The sequence below is a fragment of the Varroa destructor genome, unplaced genomic scaffold (assembly GCF_002443255.2).
Source record: "Varroa destructor unplaced genomic scaffold, Vdes_3.0 BEIS01000001.1, whole genome shotgun sequence".
Classification (NCBI taxonomy): domain Eukaryota; kingdom Metazoa; phylum Arthropoda; class Arachnida; order Mesostigmata; family Varroidae; genus Varroa; species Varroa destructor.
The window spans coordinates 69,477,946-69,497,571 of NW_019211454.1; the positions used below are offsets into that span (position 1 = coordinate 69,477,946).

General features: G+C 43.8%; 1 protein-coding gene across 5 annotated transcripts in view; it reads left to right on the top strand.

Annotated features, from left to right (window-relative positions):
* mtgo (miles to go) overlaps window positions 1–19,415 on the top strand; it is a 65,747-nt gene extending 46,332 nt beyond the window's left edge. For all 5 annotated transcript variants that reach the window (XM_022789107.2, XM_022789136.2, XM_022789125.2 and 2 more), the window contains 12 exons: window positions 8,470–8,925; window positions 10,405–10,617; window positions 11,117–11,701; window positions 12,343–12,565; window positions 12,791–12,955; window positions 13,077–13,252; window positions 13,583–14,723; window positions 15,041–15,398; window positions 15,518–15,893; window positions 16,003–16,367; window positions 16,558–17,373; window positions 17,602–19,415. In XM_022789107.2, coding sequence (XP_022644842.1) covers window positions 8,470–8,925; window positions 10,405–10,617; window positions 11,117–11,701; window positions 12,343–12,565; window positions 12,791–12,955; window positions 13,077–13,252; window positions 13,583–14,723; window positions 15,041–15,398; window positions 15,518–15,893; window positions 16,003–16,367; window positions 16,558–17,373; window positions 17,602–17,755 — 5,028 coding nt within the window. In that variant the 3' untranslated portion in view covers window positions 17,756–19,415. The remainder of the gene's footprint in view (window positions 1–8,469; window positions 8,926–10,404; window positions 10,618–11,116; window positions 11,702–12,342; window positions 12,566–12,790; window positions 12,956–13,076; window positions 13,253–13,582; window positions 14,724–15,040; window positions 15,399–15,517; window positions 15,894–16,002; window positions 16,368–16,557; window positions 17,374–17,601) is intronic.
* Window positions 19,416–19,626: the final 211 nt, after the last annotated feature.

The following is a 19,626-nucleotide window of genomic DNA, read 5'->3' on the forward strand; positions in this document are numbered from 1 at the left end:
TAGCATAGTAGACTGTTGGGAGAAGTCAACATTGTAAAGTTACTTAAAGGTATGCCCTTCAGGTGCGAATTCTAGAACCACTACGACTGCGAAACAGACGTCTAAGCATATGCGGTCTTGTTTTATACTGTTCAATTTGTGTAAATAGGAATAATCTCGGCTTTTACAAAAATCGTATATCCGTCTAAGTGTATGATCGGCTAACGTCATAGAAAATCTTCAAAGCACGAATTTATTTGCCTTAATTTTTCACCAATATACCATGCTAAGGTTTGCTTAATAAATATTTCCGACTTTTCCAACAGTCGTTACCCCTTTTTCGTACCACAGATGTATCGAAACAAAAAACAACTGATGCTTAACTAGAAAAACCTTTAATTTCCGCTAGAATTTTTAACTGGCAAGGGTAAGTTATCGTGGAATCACAGAAATTAAATATACAGGGTGTCTGAAAAGATGAACAGCCTGAATGACTAGAAATTCAGTTTTTATTTTACACATACTTAGTGTTTTAATTGCAAAAGAATTTACATGAATTCTTAAGTGCTCCTCTTACGTTCAAAACGCTTTTCCCTGCTGATAACAGTGGGCTGGGTATTGACCCTTAAACTTCAACAAACATTTTATTAGGTATTATGGTGCGTTTCTGTTCAATTGCGGGTGTTTTCTGGCGTAGATTCCGTTCTTAAAATAGTTCCACAACAAAAGGTAGAGTGACGCCAGGTCTGAAAAACGGGCACGATGTTCTATAAGGCCCTTCAGCGTGAGACTCTCACTAAGATATTCTCTCTTATAACGCTGAAAATGCCCAGGTGCATTGATCTGTTGCACATAAAATTGGAAAAATAAAGGTCCTCTTGAATGCGTACCAATACAGATTAATTTTAAATAACTGGCACCATCATAAAAATGGCCGAATTGATCCTATCCACGGTATGCATGTGGATCTACATTTGCCTAGTCAATGGAATTATGGAGTAATCCTTCCCGGAAACTATTCATCCTGTTCACTTTTCCCAAAGATCATTAACAAAATGGTCGCGTTGGTTCGGATCTTTCATATTTCTTTCATACTTACGCTGGCTACTTGATTCACTGATGCAAAGCTCACGATAATTTACAGACCGCTTTAATCCGAGAAATTTAGGACCGCTTCGTGATGCTTCTTGTCAATCCCATCTTGGCTCGTGAAGCTCCTTGATAGTCTTGATCTCCTAAAAAGGTATCTATGAATACTGAACAGTTCCACCCTATTTTTTACCATATATGTTCTAGCCGAACCTACCTTTTATGTCGCCTGCTAAAATTTCTGCCTGAAATTTCCTGCAATATTGATTTTGTTTCCCCTACATTAATATACTAGAATTCCGAATAGTATCTGGAAATGGATTTCTTGCATTTAAATTTTTATTCGTTACTTCCAGCGAACTATACCCCGGACAGAAAGACCAATCAGGGAGTTGCGATCCGTAATTGTGTGTATCTTTAAGGGCGCCCTATACTTCAATACGTAGTCATTGTCCTAACTGATAGACCTCTCTATGTTGCATTCAGGGCTCGCATCACGAAATGAAGTGTGTCTATAGCAGGTTTCCAACCTGGAACACAATGTGGTCCCGAGATTAGTCGGCACGAGCCTCTAAGCTACCACGAGGACAAATGCTAGGCCAGCATAAATTAGAATTGATTCTCATAGCCAAGAGGACCTTTGCTGTTTATAATGTCTTGTCCCATGCAATTTATAGATAAAAAGCAATTTTGTATCACAAAGGTTTACTATATCCAATCTAAATACCAGAACTCATCATTTCAATAGCCCAGCATGCGCGACATACATACAATAACAAAACCAAACATCCAAAACAAACGTGCAAAAAAGATACAAATGCGTTTTAAAAAGTATTAGCAAATGGCAAATGTTCGAGAAATGATACGACAGAAAAATTAATTTTATGTGATTTGCTTATGTGAAGGTCGTACAGAAAAATATCTTTGATTATATATTTTACTATTTTACGGATGTCTTTCGGACTGCATTTTATTAATCTATTTGCGATCATAAAATTCATTTCAATTATTGTAAGTAAGAATGCTTGGAAGTGGTTTTTCCTCCCCCTGCCCCCCGCTGTTTCTGTTCTGAGGTACGGTCACTATAGAAGTGATAGCGCGAAGCTTCCTCCGTTTTCGGTTGGTGCACTTCGAAACTAGCTATTCAACTTTCAATTACAACTTGTAGTGAGAATCTGGAACAAGATTCTGACTTTCATTGGATGTGTGTACTGTCTATGAGGAATACGACTCTTGAAGTTGAAGAAGCCGAGAACTTTGGAGCACTTTGCAATATCTTGGAAATAGGCTTTAGCTGTCAGCTGCATCGATGCCGCTTTTACTAAAAAGATAATTTTAAGGAAGTGAAAAAAATCGTTGTTATGTTTACTTCCTTGACATTTTGTTTTCTTCTAGTGCTTGTAAGCTTATCGAAAACAAAGTGGTGTTTTTTCAAGAAACTTCATGCTTTTTTTTTAGTGAAGTTTGTTGTCCTGTTTGCAACATCCAGTATATATCAGCACAGTACGCGACGGCGTTGTACGCGATTCTTAGCGTCAAGACAGAACGAGCATTAATGCGTATCGTATCTATCTATCTATTGCTATGAAGCATGACGATGCGGTGCCAAGAAAAAGCATGAAACGACCGAAGCGAATGGTACCGACCGGAGTAATCAGATTAAGATGACCTCTTGCTTGCTCGAGGCGGCCAAGAGAGCCAGAACGCAAAAACGCTGTCTGTTTTGCTCCCATTGCTGGCGCGGTGATCTGGTCTTTTCTGGCGGAGGTGACGGAACTCTGATATTTGTTTGTCTGCCTGTAAGTGTGGCGTGTGTGTGTGTGTGTGTGTATGTGTATGTGTGCATGTGTATATCCGGCCCTTTGCTGTCCCTCTGGCGGCCTCCGAAGAAACTGCGCATCGTCGACTCGAGAATGCATTTCCTTTCCTTTCCTCTCCACTCGATTCGTACTGCAAAGGCTTTTTCCATGATGTTTGCAGGCCGCTCTCAATCATCATCCCCATCATCACCACCCCCATGGCCGAGTCTGCTTTTTGTCGTTCAGTTTGTGTAGCTAATAAAACTGTGCCATGGTAGCCACCTGATTATTGAACCGATGTTGTTTCTTTAGAATCTTGTCCCTTATCTGCTTAGGGATTTTATTGAGAAGATCAGTAGTTAACTAAGCAGACCGGGTAGACAGAGCACGTTTTGGATCCCTACATTTCTCAAAGATATCGACAAATAAAGGGAAGGTTGCAGAATCGTCTATAAACTGGCGTATCAAAAGAGCGGAGATATTTTCACCGTATAAGTGATGTTTCCCGCTCTCATGTATTTCAGTAGATTAACATTCAGGTTAAATCAAAAAGAGACTGATGTAGAGAAATTGTTAATTTGTAGGAGGTGGCCTTGGCGGAAGCAGGTCTAAATGGTCAAAGTCGAGCTCCACATTGAAAAGATTTTACTCTATGGGAATGTCCGGTTGTACATAAAATGCACTATTCAAAGCCTGTGTGAAAAAAAGATTTAATATTTTGAATGGTCTACAGAGATAAATATAGGAAACGTACATATTAAAAGGAAGTTAGTTTTATTAGACTTAGATATCTAGGGGGTCTATGGTCACTAGTTAGAGTGGTTTGCGCCTATTTATACAGATAAACAGAGTACGTAAGCAAACTAACGTCAACGCTTGCACCGTTCCGGTCCGACAGGGAGAACTTCTAGCAAAAACTTTGCCCTCCTTGTATTTTCTGTGACGACTACTGTAGTCAGAGCTGCTCAGCTTATTAAACACCTCGTGCTCAAGTTTATTGATCTGTGATCTGCATCGGTGCAAATAATACAAGTGGCTGTTTTGCCCTAGGAGCATGTGCAGGTTCTCTGGCAACCGACAATTAATTAATTAAATTTTACATTGAATATAAATCGCTCACTATGACTTCGCCTAATGTGCGAGTATTTGGTTTTATTTAATGAATGTAATACTGCTAGCCTTATCATTGAAGGGAAAATTTCTCGTCAAATTAGACAGGGTGATACGGATTGACACAACTAGTACCTCGTATAAACACGCGAACGCTATATTATTATAACTACTACACACAACGAAAAAAATAGAAGTAGGTCAGCTATCGTATGCAGAGAACAGTTGTGTTATACGCCACTGCGCCGCAAAAGGGACTATTTAAACGTAGTTACAGTGCGTTCGTACACGCACGATATTTATTTACAAGCACAAAAACATTCGTTCTTATACGATATTCGAGCGGATTTTTTTTGTCTAACATTTCCATAGTCATAGCCATTAACAAACCCGCTGCCCCACAGCCAATCTCCATAGAAGAGTAACACGAGGAGATCGTGTCCAGCGAGCAGTACAGCATATTTATAACTAAAGTATAGTTAGATAAGTAGCAAATAAAATTTGCAAGCAAAAAAAATATATATATATAGTGTCTGAAACTAGTAACTGAAAAAAATATTCATAAGACCTTATTTGCAAGATCGAATATATTAGACTCTGTAGAGGCAAATATAACTAATCGGTCAGCTCCTATACAAGCCTCCAGATATAGTAAGAGCCACCTACATTAATGGAGCGTGCGGACAATTTGGTTTCGGAGACTGTTTATCAGTCTGTATTGTTGATATCGATATGCTTTAGCTAGAGCAACATTTCATCGGCAAGGCGATATGTGTCGAACGAAGGTCAATCTGATAGCACGATCAGATCGAGATTGCAACCTCATTACTGGCAGAACCTAAAACGCAAGTTTGTAGTTGACGTAAATCAATATAATCAGCTAACAATAAAAGTGGCAGTCTTACGAAAAGCGGCTTGCTGAAGATAAATACCTATACACTCCTCTCCTACAATCTACAATGTGTCCCAGAGGAACGTCAAGTTCTTAAATGGAAATGCGAATATTAAAGACCAGTTTATTATTTATAAGACTAGGATATGTATCTCCAGCTACCGCTACATCGTATAGTGGTTGGTCGTTCGTACGCCTTTCTGTTTCGGGAGACTCTATCGCAGCAGCCCGCGCGAAAAGCCGAACTCCAATGAACCATGCATAGTTAAACAGTAGAACAAATTTCCACGTTAGACACCGTAGCTGTTTGAAAATTTTCGGGCCGTCAGAGCCCCGCCAGGGTAGTATGTGAACATCATTTTTACAGCTCTTAGCGAATATTTAAACATTAGCGTAAGCGGACTTGTCATTAGTAACGAAGCATCTGAGTCACCGTCAAAAGTATCGATGACTACGTCGAACTCAACGGGGGCGGTAACGGTCGGCCTAACTGAGCTATATTCACAGTCCACGTGGAACACTGCCGCTATCTTGCAACTGCTTAGCGATTAAGTTCTCCTACAGCGTAGGAATATTCAGCCATGGTTCCTTATATGAAAATAACACATCTTTGTTAAATTCTCTTATTAGCGTAGAGATTGATAACTGTTTGGAAAGTTAGCAATAGGTCGAAAGGGCCAGTTGGGGCCAAACAAAGGTTATGCCGCCGTTTGGTAACGAAGATCTTGCTTGATAGCATGCGTTCTGAGATCTTTCGTTGCTAACTTCAAACAAAAATGATATAGCGCTGCCCACTTTAAGGGGAAAACTTGCTGTAAATCCAACAAAAAGGCCATATTTTCGCCTGTCGACAATGTGAAGTGACCAAATTTAAAAAACACTTTTTTTTTGAAGTCAGAATCTTGCTTTTAGGTTTGCAGTGTGGAAAAGTATCGAAAACAATAAAGCTGGTGCCAACGATATTCGAACCTTTCGTCAACAAAATTTACGTCTACGAGCGTTTAGAGGTTGCCGTAGGCAAAGCACGTTGTTTTTCCTCGTATCTGAGTGGCAACCGTAAGTATCGGTTCAAGAACACTTACGTTTGTACGATATGCTTTTCTATGCATACAGATCGTGTAGTAGAGGCCGTAGGCGGAGCTTTGAGCAGCGATCCCTGATAATAGTCAGCGCAGCTATGACAACATTCTTCACATGGAGCGGTTAATTCTGTGACGTCACAGCTCAGAGCTACGTATTAATGACTTGTTATGCAGTCTACTTCAATTTGGCTTCACAAGCGGCCCTCACTTGTTGCTTAGCCATCCACAAAAGTATCATAGTTTCCTTGAAAAAAAATCAGAGCACGTTTTATCGGCGTTAACGGCACTCAAATATATCAATATTATTATCCATACTGAACTCATGTGACGTAACGCTGGATGAACACTCGTGTTGCAGACGTTGGATTGAAAAAATTCTGCTTGAAAAACGCAGACCTTGAGCGGTACCTTCCAGGTGGTAAATGTACAGCAGCGCCACCTCTTGCTGCCCTTCAATGTCGAAGTCTATACAAACTAGTGGAATGGTCGAACATGCATAATGATGAAGACAAATAGCAGAAATCCAGTTTTATGCCCTGTCTCGCAGCTCACTTTAAGGGGAAAATTTGCTGTAAATCCAGCAAAAAGTCGATATGCTAACCCAGTGAATTTAGGTTACTTAAAGAAGTTGGCTATTCAAGCGGCACTCTCGTGCAGCCTCTGCTATCCGTAGCCACGGTTCCTAATCTAATGCAACTTCCGGCCCAGTTATGAACTGCGGTCTAGTTGTCCTGTTGGCCGAGCTATGCAGTCGATACATGGTATCGTGTGAGACGAGCGCCTGCAAACGTACCTGCAGACAAGCTGAATGGTTTTGTAGTTAACAAAAGGCAGATATGTTGCGTCACGTGGTTGTGTGCCCCAGAGCTTTCCTGTCGCCAATTGATTTGGTATCATCGATAGTTAAGTTACCGTATTTGCATTTTAATCTGAAAGTGACGGTTCGAAACTCTAGTCGCCTAGTACTCTAACGTTCTCTGAAGATAGTTAGTGCCCTTTAGCTCACATGGTCCAGCATGTCCATGCAACATGAAAAGTTGCGCGGTAACGTGAAAGATCCTACACAATTCGAAGTATTAATTTTCTAATTCTATTTGCTCTATTTATGCAAAGCAACCGTTATATACGCATGCGCATCAACACATTTATGTTGTGGCGGCGGCGGCGGCGGCGGCGGCAAACAGACATAGCTTTTAAAATAGCTGAGCAAGTTTATTTTGAGGCCTCTGTCAAATATTGCTCTATTCGAAAGAAATGGGGGCGGTATTATGGATCGTTTGCTGTATCAGCGCATTGTTTCATGGGCGTACGTATGGTTCGTTATCCATTTCGGGACTTAACTGTGTAGTCTTATCGAAACAGAGGAAGAAACCGTGAGATATTAAAAGCTCATTCTTAATGGCACTCGTTGTTGACGCGTATTGTTACGGACGGTTGCAATTAACGAGAAGTTGCTACTTGTAAGGCTAAACATGTTGCTGTTTAGAGAAATATCACATCATATAACCGTCCTTGAATGCACTTACACAACTATATAAGAAATTTTAGGCCACCCGAGACATCATCGAATATTTTATGGAAATTGTCCATTGCAAAAAACATCATCCCTGAAACACATTCACGCCATCAAGGATTTTTATGTAGAGCTAATCGAGTTACTTAACATTAGAGTGGCAGTCCTTTGAATTGAATATGCTCAACGATAGGAAACGTTCTAAAATGATATACACACGCAGTAAATTAGACACACGCCGCCTGTCTTTGGCAACTTCGAATCAACCACAGTAAGTTACCCGTTGTTTGTCATTTCTTACCACATGGATTAAGACGCGGATTGTAGCTAGAATGCCCCAGACTTGAACTTCAATATTTCATGTTTCGCTGTTTACGTATTTGCCTCCGGACGCCGTTGGTTTTCGACGAAGATTTCTAGCAATTAATTACAAACGTTATCTGCCATAGCAGCAATCTCTATAGGTAATTTGAGGCCGTCAAGCAAAAACTAGCTACTGGTGGGCTAGCGAACTAGCGAGAGGATATTTTATGTCCTGCTTCATTGTAATAATCATGTGACTAACACATGACGTTTTTAAAGTAAATGTCACTACCGCATTGATTCCATACGCGCCATAAATCAGCGTGTACCTGCATGTGATAGGTGTAATAATCAGATCTACAAACCTCGACTTGGCATTAGTTAGAATAGCGCAGTATTACCCATGGCAACGAATTATAAATAATCATTAGTCACTCGTACTTTCCGAAACGCATACTCGAACCCTTTCGCCTTGCATATACATAAACCCTAAACGAGATGCATATAAAAACACTATAGGTAACACCCTTGTTTAGCTGTACAGTAACGTTTTTTTAAAGATGATTGCTGGGCTGTGTAGTTACATATCGGATCATTCAACTCACTGTTATCTGATTAGGTACGAGATTTATTTTCCTGAAGATGTAACCATTGGCTTCATCTTTTTTTGCTGCCGCTGCCGCTTCCGTTGTTGTTGTACAGGCGAGCTCGGCGTCGTCCGGAGGAAGCGGCGCCTCTTCCGTAATCTGTGCTGCTATCGAGCCTCAACAGCAAACAGCCCAACAAAGCTCTCAGCAACCACAGCAGGTGCAATCGCAAGGCCCATCCCCGACCTCGACACAGGTTCCGTCGCCAGCTGCAGCAACAACTAATAGCGGTGGCACGACAGGTTTGCAGCAGCGGCAGAGTCCCCTCTTGCAGACTCCGACGCAGGCTGCACTCAGTCATTCGGCCAGCCAGCCGTCGCCGATATTGCCAAAAGGCGGTGGCCAGGGCCAGTTGGGCCTCCAACAGGGACAACAAGGAAGTCATCGTTGGGACGGAGGTCAACATCCGCATCACATTACCTCGGGGGGCCGACTTCCTCAAAGGCAACAGCAGCAACACATTCAACATCTACAACATCAGAGCGACAGCAATTCGCTTCACCCACCGCAGGTAAGTTAACAGCACGGACATCCCCGAAGGTAAATTGCAAGGTAAATTAAAGTTTCCACCATAGTACAGGACGTCACTATAAAAGGAGCTGCGGACCAACAGATAAAATCTGCGTCTGCATCACACTGCGTTCATAATTCACGCTCACTTATATCAATGCTGTTGTGCGTGTGTGGCCTATGTAGGCGTATCAAATCCCCGAATAATCCATTCATGTAGGAAATAGACCTGAGAATATAATTGAGTATTTTAAGGTCCATATATAAATACGTATGTATTTCTGTTTGTATCAGTAGTGCTTTCTGAGCATGTCGTCGGCCATTGTTACACAGCTGTTGTATCGTAACCTATCGAACGTTTGGACTGTTATTTAGTCTTTTCACAATGACAAACAACAGGATTAGCCGTAGAACGTTCCGTAGTTGCTACGTAGATTTAACTGAATCCTCCTTACCTTCGCCAGTCTTTCGTCTATCAACTTACATGGTTTAATCTAGCTAGCTGACATGACACATGGCCAATACACAAGCGGTTCTCAAATCTATTGCAAGTCACCATAGTGCGTCTACCAGGCAACCACACGAAAAAATCACCGCTCGTTCCAAGCTATCCATACCGTCAAACTCGGATAGACAAACACAGACATAGTGCGACCGTGGAATGATACGCTTTCACAATTGTGGCAGTGATGGCGACGGTAGGTAGGCAGGTAGGAAGGACCAGTTAGCTAGGTCGTTACCTTCGCGACTTGCAGGCGTTCACAGATGGGTCGTTATCAGTTAGCTTCAATAGTTCCTTTTGCTCTTAGAACTCGCAATAGACCATGGGTCCATCTATTGCATCAAGGTGCCGTATTGTGTTCGTAGCTTATCCCACGTCATTCAACTCACATCTATATTATTATAGTAGGTTTTGATTTGTCGACGAACGTTCCTTTATAGCCTATTGAAGTATCTATTTTATTTAGGAAGTAGGACACAAGTTCTGTGTGTAACATCCTTGAGACGACGCAGACGATGTATTGTGTCTTAAGAGGTCGGTATGGTTCATTTACCATGTGTTATCTGGCTTAGCCATTGTGTGTGACCCTCGTTACTTAAAATGCGAAAAAGCTTTGACATTTTCTTCTAGTAAACCCTTGCTGAAGGTGTTAGACACATGAACGGAGGTTGATGGTTTACATGGGTGAATGAGTAAATGAGATTTCGGTAACCAGTTTTCGCGGACACATTTCATGATGTTTAATCATTGATGCAATGACAATAGTTAGTTGGTGTTTAGACTCAGCAATGTTATGGATGTTATAGTATAAAAATCTTCAAACTTTCAGGCTTTTCACAGGCTCTGACTACGTAATAAGTATTACTACACGGAAAACATTTTGTGTTGGGAATTGCGCAGTAGGCGCAATACTAGCGCAAGTGGCATTTGATCGATGTTTCCAAGCATTTGACGACGGCTTTACTACTACTGTTCCAGGATGGTGGAATGATAATGGTCAATGGGGGTGGAGTTGGCATTGGCAATCGGGATCGAGGAAGCCGCGGTGGATCCAGTCCCCATGGGGGCCCATACGGACACGATGACGGTCTTCGTCAGTCGGGCATGATACACCATGGTCAGCAAGGTCCTACCAGATATGCTCGTCCAGCGCCAAACTTCGGCGACGAACGTAGTCATCGTCAGTATATGGTTAGTTTTATATAGAACAACGATTTTTACGAAGATTCAACAAAGATCGATCAGCCGACCTGCCACGTAATGAATGAAGGCTGTTGCCATCTGTGCTTGACATTTATTAGTGTGTGTGTATTAGAAGCTTATTATTTTCAATAATTAAATATTACTGAAGACGATCCTAACTCAAATCAGACTGTATTATTATTATTACGGTTATCTTGAGCCGCCTTAAAGCCGTTCATCAATGTGTAAACAACCCCTACAGTTATATGTATGCTGTTTTAAAACGCATAATTTTTATTTAGAAACTGGAACTGCCCTATGTTTTAAGAAGTTTCTGATCTTTACTTGTTACGAAGAACCGTGTCTTCCACAACTAAATCATAGAGGTCACTAAGACTGTCTATCGGCTACTGTAAGGGTACTGTTAGTCAAGGTAATACGATTTAAATGGTTCACTTTGAATCAGTTCTCGAAGGCCATGCTCAACGTTATCTATGTTATTCTGTAGAAACTCCGAAAGAAGCTCGAATCACGCACACATACTTCGTCCGGTGGAGCCACACTCGGAGGTTTTAACAGCCGTGGACAGAAAGACGACACAAACAACAACAACAACGACACTACGACTAGTAGAAACAATAAGTGCAATGGCGGCACCGGTATCAGTGCATCTGAAAACAACTCAACGAATCAAGTACAGCATCCACACAATGTAACTTTAACCTGCCATAGCAACAGTGCGGCTGGCGGTAACAATGGCCATCACCACCATGCCCATCATCACCATCAACAACAGATGTCAACAGCGGCGATGGCGCCGCTAGCCACTACGGGGACAATTAGCGGTAGCTATAACAATAAAGCTAGTAACCATAGTAACAGCAGCAGCAGCAGCAGCAGCAGCAGCAGCAGCAGCAGCGGCGGCGGCGGCGGCGGCGGCGGCGGCGGCGGCAGCAGTGGCGGCAGCAGTATGATGACCAACAACAACAATAACCTTAGCGGAAGACAGTCTTCTTCGTCGACGTTGTCGTTAACAACGTCGACAACGATCGGACATGGAACAATTGCATCAACCGACGGTAATCGGAACTCGGTGAGTGAAAGAGCGCCAACACCGCGAAATCACTGCGCGAACAGTTGAAGTCCGCGATCATTTTTTAAATGTTTTTTCTAATTACTGATCAAGATGTTCTTATGTACACAGCTAATCAACCAAATCGGCCAACCAAATCAAAATACACATCTAATTTTCTATGTCTATGAGTATTTTCTGTTGCACTTCGTCACCTCTCCCACTGGGCGGTGCTTCGGTGTCACAAGTTATTATTTCACTTGCTATTGGTGTTTTCCAAACACATACAAAAATATTTTTTTCCGTTCTTACCTTCTTCTGTTTGCATATAAATTCACCTTCGAAAAGGTAGAAGTTTACAACTTATTCGAAAAAAACAATCTACTTATCGAAAAAAGTTATGCTTAACGATATGTCCGAGGGAAGATAAAGTTCCGCTCGACGAGGGCCTGCAAGTGATCAGTAACCATTCAAACTATGCAACATTGATTGACCTAGAACTGGTAAAAAAAAATGAGATAACAAACACTCCTGCGGTGTTTGCCGGTAACCAAAGGGAGCTATTTGGACCGGCTTGCCCAGCCCAATATTATCAAAACGTTATACATAACAAGCAGGCAAACAAGCAGTTTTCAATGATTGCTGAGTATGATTTATTCCAGTTAATGGCAAACTCTGTGATATTGAGCGGAAGTGGCGGTCAGCTGGAAAAGGAAGCTGTTCGCGGAGGCTGTAAAGGAGGTGCGGCTGGTGGCCACAAAGGCAGAGTGGCAGGTGGCCAGGGAGCGCAGGGACAAAGCGTTGGAGGGGTCGGCGATGACACTTCGTCGGTTTCCGAGAGCAGCAGCAGCAGCAATCAGGCCAACAAAAAAGGCAATTCCAAGGGTTCGTTCGATTAAATGAATAATAATAATTACGATATACTGAAACAAATGTGGAATTAGTTGGTGTGCATAAAAAATTATCGGTAGTTGTCGTGATTCATGTAAGCACTATGGGCTAGCCAGAAACTTGGTCCAAGCAATTTGATACACATGAAGAGTAGCGAACAGAAGCTTAAACGCATGCTCAAGAGAGTTAAGATTGCCATCTTGTATGAATGTTGTTCAGTGAGCGCTGAAATGGAGTTACGTGAGCTGTTGACGTGTGTAACCGCCCCAGAGGCAGTGCACGTACATGCTCGAAGCGTGCTTGTCACCTGGAATCCTCCCGACCCAACCAGCAGCCGTATGGGACAGCATAACTTCAATGCCATAAATGTGGCAGCCGTCATACGTAAGTTCCGATCGAATTTAACCATACGATGTTATACAAAAGCATTACAATAATGCTGCTGTCCTTTATTAACCTAGGCTTTACCAAACAGGTTACCTCTATTTTAATTGTGGATTTTTAGCGGAGCTTTCTTACGAGTTGTACGTGTCATTGGCACCCGGTGAAAAGAATAATGCTGGAGCACGGGAACGGGAAAGAGTTCGGCAGGTGGCCGCAGGACGAGTTCGAGAGTTTCGACTGGAGGGGCTGACTCCAGCTACCGAATATCAGGTCGCTGTACAGGCTGTGTCGGATAAGGTATGCATTATGCACAAGTACCAAATCATAGTTAGGACTCACAGATAAACGTATGTATATATTATCAACAGTGTATGCTAATCGTACGTATGTGTTCCTAGCACCGTGTAGTTAGGCGTGACTGTAACGTACACTGCTATTATTGCTTTTACGGCCAAATGTAGTTCATGCACGGGTAGGTTAGCTGTCTCCCAAATATCGATGATTGTCCGCACCTTTGGTCTTTTCTATGATGCTCTAAAACAACCGTTAACGCGAATTCGGAATCCCTGAAATTTAGCTCTTCTGCAGATTTCCTCAGTTAGTTTTGGTTTGCAACATTCGCTGCAGATAAAGGGTACGCCCTCAACGCCATGTGTATTCGAAACGCTCAAATGCGAACCCAGCACACCACTACCGCCGAAGCTCGTATCGCGCACCAAGAACAGTCTCGAACTTAAATGGCTATCAACTTCAGACAACGGTGCCAAGATTACGGAGTACGTGCTGTTTATGACTGAACTCAAGCTATCGGTTTCGTCGGCTGCTGACGCCGCTGCGCAGGACTCTTCCGAGGAACCTCATGGTGACTCCCAGGAGCGCCAGGAGGAGCAACTTGAAGTGTATCGGGGTCCAAACAAGAACTTCAAAGTATCGCGGTTAGCACAGAATACGACGTACCAGTTTAGAGTTGGTGCCGTTAACTCTGTCGGCAACTCGGAACTCTCACAGCCTGTCTGCTATTCAACGTGTGGGGCTGCCCCGCCGCGTCCAGATCCACCTCAGCTCGTCCGTTTGGGCAGCGACTTCATTGAACTGCGTTGGGATGCACGAAACAACGAGACATATGGCTTATACATGATGCAGGACGGCGCGGCACATGGATTCGTGGCGATTTATAACGGCAAAGAGAGTCAGTACCGTGCCAGCGATCTTTGTCGCAGCACCAAGTACTGCTTCAAGCTGAATGCACAAAACGAAGACGGTACGTCGGTCTTTAGCAACGTCGGAACTTATGAAACCCGCCCCGAAGTTCCAGGAAAACCTGGTCGGCCATCACCCACAAGCAAAGTGACACCACGTCAATGCGTCCTTAGCTGGTCACCACCGGGCGATTCTGGTGGTGCACCAGTTCAAGGCTATTGTCTGGAGATGTGTCCAGTAGCCCGTAACCAGCAAGGCTCCCAGCCGCCGTCTGAGTTCCAGCTCGTGTACACCGGCACCGAGCATCGTACTCTCGTGGGCAATCTTCAGCCGGGAAGCACGTATCGGTTCCGTGTGTTCTGCTATAGCGAAGCAGGGCAAAGCGCTTACTCGGAGCCGAGCTGCGTATGCACCCCTTGTGAGTGTCCTGGACAGTGTGGCCGACCAACGCTTCAGGGAAAACCAAAATCACATTGGATGAAGGTGCGTTGGAACGCCCCGGACAACGATGGTGGAGGTGCAGTTTACCAGTACGAATTGAAGCTGTGCAAACAGGACAGCCGTGCTGGTAAGTCATGAATGGTTTCATTCAGATGGACGGTAGAATATGATTCTTCTATAGGGTACATTTTTCTAAAAACGATTTTCTTCAGGTGTAATCGTAACCTAGCTAGCTAGCTATCTAGCTTATAGAATATAGCGTAATGTCAAAACGGCTCTTAAAGTGCAGCTCCGATCGATACTATTAATCATTTAGCTTTCTTTGTATTGAAAGGATAGAATTATTTCTTAAAGAACCACGTCGACAGAGAAATAATGTCAAGGGAATTTACCACAGTATGCTTAACTAATATATTCATGACTACAATCGTTACTGGGTAACAGACTCCGAGGAGCCGACTCCATCGCCATCACCTGAGCGCACACTACGCGGTTCTCCGCGCCTTGACGTCTCGCAGTCACAAACCCCCTTGGAGAATGGAGATTCGCCCTGGCTCATTGGCTATAAAGGGCCCGAACAAGAAGCCCAAGTGTCGGGCCTTATACCTGGATCACGCTATCGTATAAAAGTTCGCGCCTTTAATGCGGCTGGGCCTGGACCGTGGTCAGAGGTGCTATCAACAGAAAGCGGACCTGGTTGTCCAGGGTCGATCAATAATGCACGTATCGAGTCAAACAGTGGAGGTATCGTTGTCCTTGCATGGGATGCCCCCTCTAATGATGGCGGAGCTCAAGTCACTTGGTAAGAATCACTTTTCTAATCAGATATGGTTATGACACAGTGACGTAAGGATATCGTGTATATTTCAGATAGCGTTTGTAGAAAATATGTAACATAAATTAATTGTGCTTCGATTGCAGTTACGTTGTGGAACACAGAGAAGGTTCAATGGATATGACGGATTACGCCTTAAAGTCGGAAAATTACGGTTTCACTGAGGTAAGCCGTGGTGAGGGCACCTTGTTCGAGATGCGCGGTCTCAGTCCGAACACGACGCAGAACTTTCGAGTGGCTGCTGCCAACAGCGTGGGCCTATCTGCGTGGTCATCGTTGCTGACGTGTTGCACCCCCGCTGCAGTTCCGGCTGCTCCAGCCGCACCTCAGCTCGTTCACGTTGGCCACACTTCGGCCGTTATTCGCTGGTCGCCGCCTTTAACCGATGGAGGTGCGCGCGTTGAACGATACATCATCGACGTGTCCACCAGCAAGGGAACGACAGGCTTATCACTCATCAAGGTAACACTCGTAAGAATTAACAGGAAAAATGTATTTGTCAAGTCGGCACCCATGACAATATTGGATGACTGTGGCAAATCAATAATTATTTAGTATCATTTAATTGTAGGAGATGCCTGAGAGACAGGCGCCTAGTGGTGACGAAAGCGATGACGAGGATGAGCTTGAAGAGGATAAATTGAGCTACGTCGTGAGCCCTCTTGAGCCGGAAACCAATTACAGGGTGAAAGTGAGAGCCGTCAACCGAGTAGGCTTCTCAGCTGCTGGAACTAGCCTTAAACTGACGACACATTGCGAACCTCCACCTCCCCCATTGCTTGAGTGTTCCATCGTCGGACACAACTTCCTCAAACTGGTCTGGCGCGCAGAAGAGACCGGACCACGAAGTCCTCACAAAACAGCAAAGGACAATGGCCGTGATGGCAGAGATCACAAGTTTATCCAGTATTCATTAGAGATGGTTACTGCCAATGGGTAAAAGACATACTTACCATTTTGTAACTATTTCATATCCCAATTTTTGCCGATATATTATTACACATACGTAAAATGGTAGACAATACGGTTTTATTTTGACCTGTGAAGCTCTTTCTTGCTTCCAGCCACCTAGGCCTGGCTACCCTATGACATGAGAATACAATAAAGTGTATATGCTTCTTTTCAGAGCGACTCTTCTGTATCAAGGCCCCGTAACATCGTTCAAGGTCGTCAGACTTAAAGAAAACTCGAATTACGCCTTCCGGATTCGCGCCTCGAACCTCGACTCGGAGGGTGATTGGTCGCAACTTGTATCGTTCTCGACGTGTTTCGCCCCGCCCGCGGCTCCACCCGCTCCGCGCGTCGAGAAAGTCTCAGGCGAAGGCGAGTTTATTGTCGACTGGGCAGCTGCCACTTCACTATGGAAGTTTGCCGAACCTTGTCAATTCCTACTCGAGTTGGGCGAACACCAACAGACGCCTAGGGCTGCCACTGTCGGATCGGGCCTGGGTGCCAGTGGCGGCAATGGTGGGTCCAGTGCGGGCGGAAGCGTTGGGGCGGGACCAAGTAGTGGCAACAATGGAAACGACGCGATGGCCATATCTTCCATGGGCGCCAGTGAACGCCCATTAACCTGGACGGAAATCTACCGTGGCAGCGAGGAGCGAACGCGCATCTCGGTTGCGCCCAGTGCATTCACTGGTGGTGCGGACGAGCTGCGCTTCGTTCGATTGGCGCAGCTACGGCTCATCGACGTTGACACGAATATTAAAAGCCCATACTGCCAGCCCGTACCGCTGGTAGGCAGAGCCGCGAGGGCCAAGGCGTTACCGAAGGCGGCCAGACCGCAGGCTGTGGCCGATCTGGCATCGGTCGTCGGCGCGCAACAACACCATCATTATCACGGTAGCGGCGGTAGTCATGGTTACGGTCACGGCCATGGTCAACATCAACAAGGACACCAGCATCAGGCGCCGCAGCCGCAGCAATTCAGACGCAACAGGTTTGTTTCAGGATCTGCCATTAATTTAAACGTCCCTGCATAAGGTTGCACGTATCATGCATACATACATACATACATACGTATAACAACGATTGGTGATAGAGCTAGTACCACAATATACATTATACTAACCGTCATATTCTATAAAACGTTACCAGATTTTACCTGTACCGCACATACATATTCAGAAAACATTGTAACCATGTGTTTTCATGTTCATCATTTTAGCGTGCAGTCGGCCGCCGTCGAGCCAGCAAAAACCCCGCGGGCTATTGGCCAGCTGGGAGATCACCATTGGGCAGCCATTTTTGTGCTGGGCTTCGCGCTTGCTGCTATTCTGGTCGCTTTCCTACTGGAGAAATTCGTCCACGTTTCAAGTTAGAGTGGATCATCATCACTGAGAGGATAATCCAACTGAACGTATGATGATATCTTGCGTTGAAAACTGTAGCACAAGTAGAAGGGGTGAACATTTTTCGCAGCTCATCAAAACGCCGTTCAACGAATGAATGAACTTACTAAACCTGTAAAAACAGTTACAGTCTTAGAGGTTTCAATGGTCCAAAAATATAATAGAATCCAGCAACGTTGGCGTGCTGTTATAAAGCAGTGACACTGTCGATTATAGGGAAACAGTAAGCAAACGGAACCTTGCATATAACTGAATTGCTAGGAGTGAATCATAGCGTTGACTGAATGTACCGACCATATATTGAAAGGTGCTGCAACATGCCCGATAGCTGTACAAAATCGAAACTGGTTAAGAGCGTAGACGGATCGAACGAAGCCGAAGGGTGAATTAGTGAAAACGTTACTAGAAGCAAATGAAAATAGAACATGGTCAGATGGGAAGTCGATCGTATGCTTTCTGTATGTATTAGGGAGAGAGCCCATATGGAAACCCGGTGAATGTCTGTGCAGCACAATAGGCAACGATGACGGAAGTGAGGACGCACCACGTGAACACGCTACAAGTGTTCTCGCAAAAAGTGCAATGGATCTCCATGCAAGAGCGTATGATTACGATATACGAAAAGCAAATGGCAGGACTGCATTAAAGCCATTGAAATTTTGAACAGTGACTCGCTCTGTTGCAGTTCGTTCTAATTAGCAGAAACTAATGAAAGCAGGCAACGAAACGTTAACGTGAGCCTCTGACCTATTAGTTGTATGGTTGTCTGAATCGAGGGCGATATATCATATTAAAAAATAAAAAAAACCTTAGGTAGCGCCCGGGACATTTCATAGTGGTAGGTCGAGAGGTGTGTGCCTCGTGGTCGCCGATTTTCTTCGCATCGAAAGCGAAGAGTGAAGCACAAGGTGGTAGGAATGAAGCATATGATGATGATGTCAAGAACAAATCCTAGAAGGCCAAACTGATATAGAGAGAAAGTTCCATTGAAAGAAAATATGAACTAAATGCGCAGTTTATGGACAATAAACGCGTAACCCAGCGGCTCTCAAGGAAATCCCTTCGTAGCGCGCTGATACCGACATTTCACGAAGAATTCTCAGCTCAGTCAGGAATAAGAGATATGGCGGTAGCAAACGAAAAAAAAACAGCAAATTAAAGCACTAGTATTTCCTGCGGAAAATTTTCTAGCAGGATTGTCCTGTCCTGAGAGGGTTTGCAAGCGCGTATGAAAAAGTGTCTTCTAAAGGAGTCATCAGAAAGTCTCATATCAGGACGCCCCGCGGAACTTCACAATTAAGCCTATAAGAGGATTTCTTGCAGAAAACCTTGCAGAGAGGCATGTTGCACAATTGATTGTAACATTGCCTTTCGCAGGATTATCTGCCAGAAACACCTCAAACAGAAAATATCTGAAGAAGGTTTTTTGCTTGCAAACCTATCCAAAACGCTTCTTGTAGCAAGATTCCCTGTAAAGATAGGCATGACGAAGGTTAACTAGAAAGTAGATGCGGCGGGATATACGAGACGCTATAAAAAAACGTGAGCCACAATATTAACAGTTACGGAAGCAGCATACATACATATATATATATATATATATATATATACATACATATATATATGGATAAGAACGACGCACGAGATGGAGTACTCAAACAGTTGAGGAGCTACTCAGGAGAAGTCATTATATAACAATTAGAGTTACTATATGAAATTACAACCTGCATGAAACAAAACCGGCTGTACGCGAAGAAGAACGCCGGTAGAAGTCTAATGCGGCCTAATGCGCGAAAGTCGATAACTCATTGTTCGGACCACGTTCGGGTCTTATAAGTGTT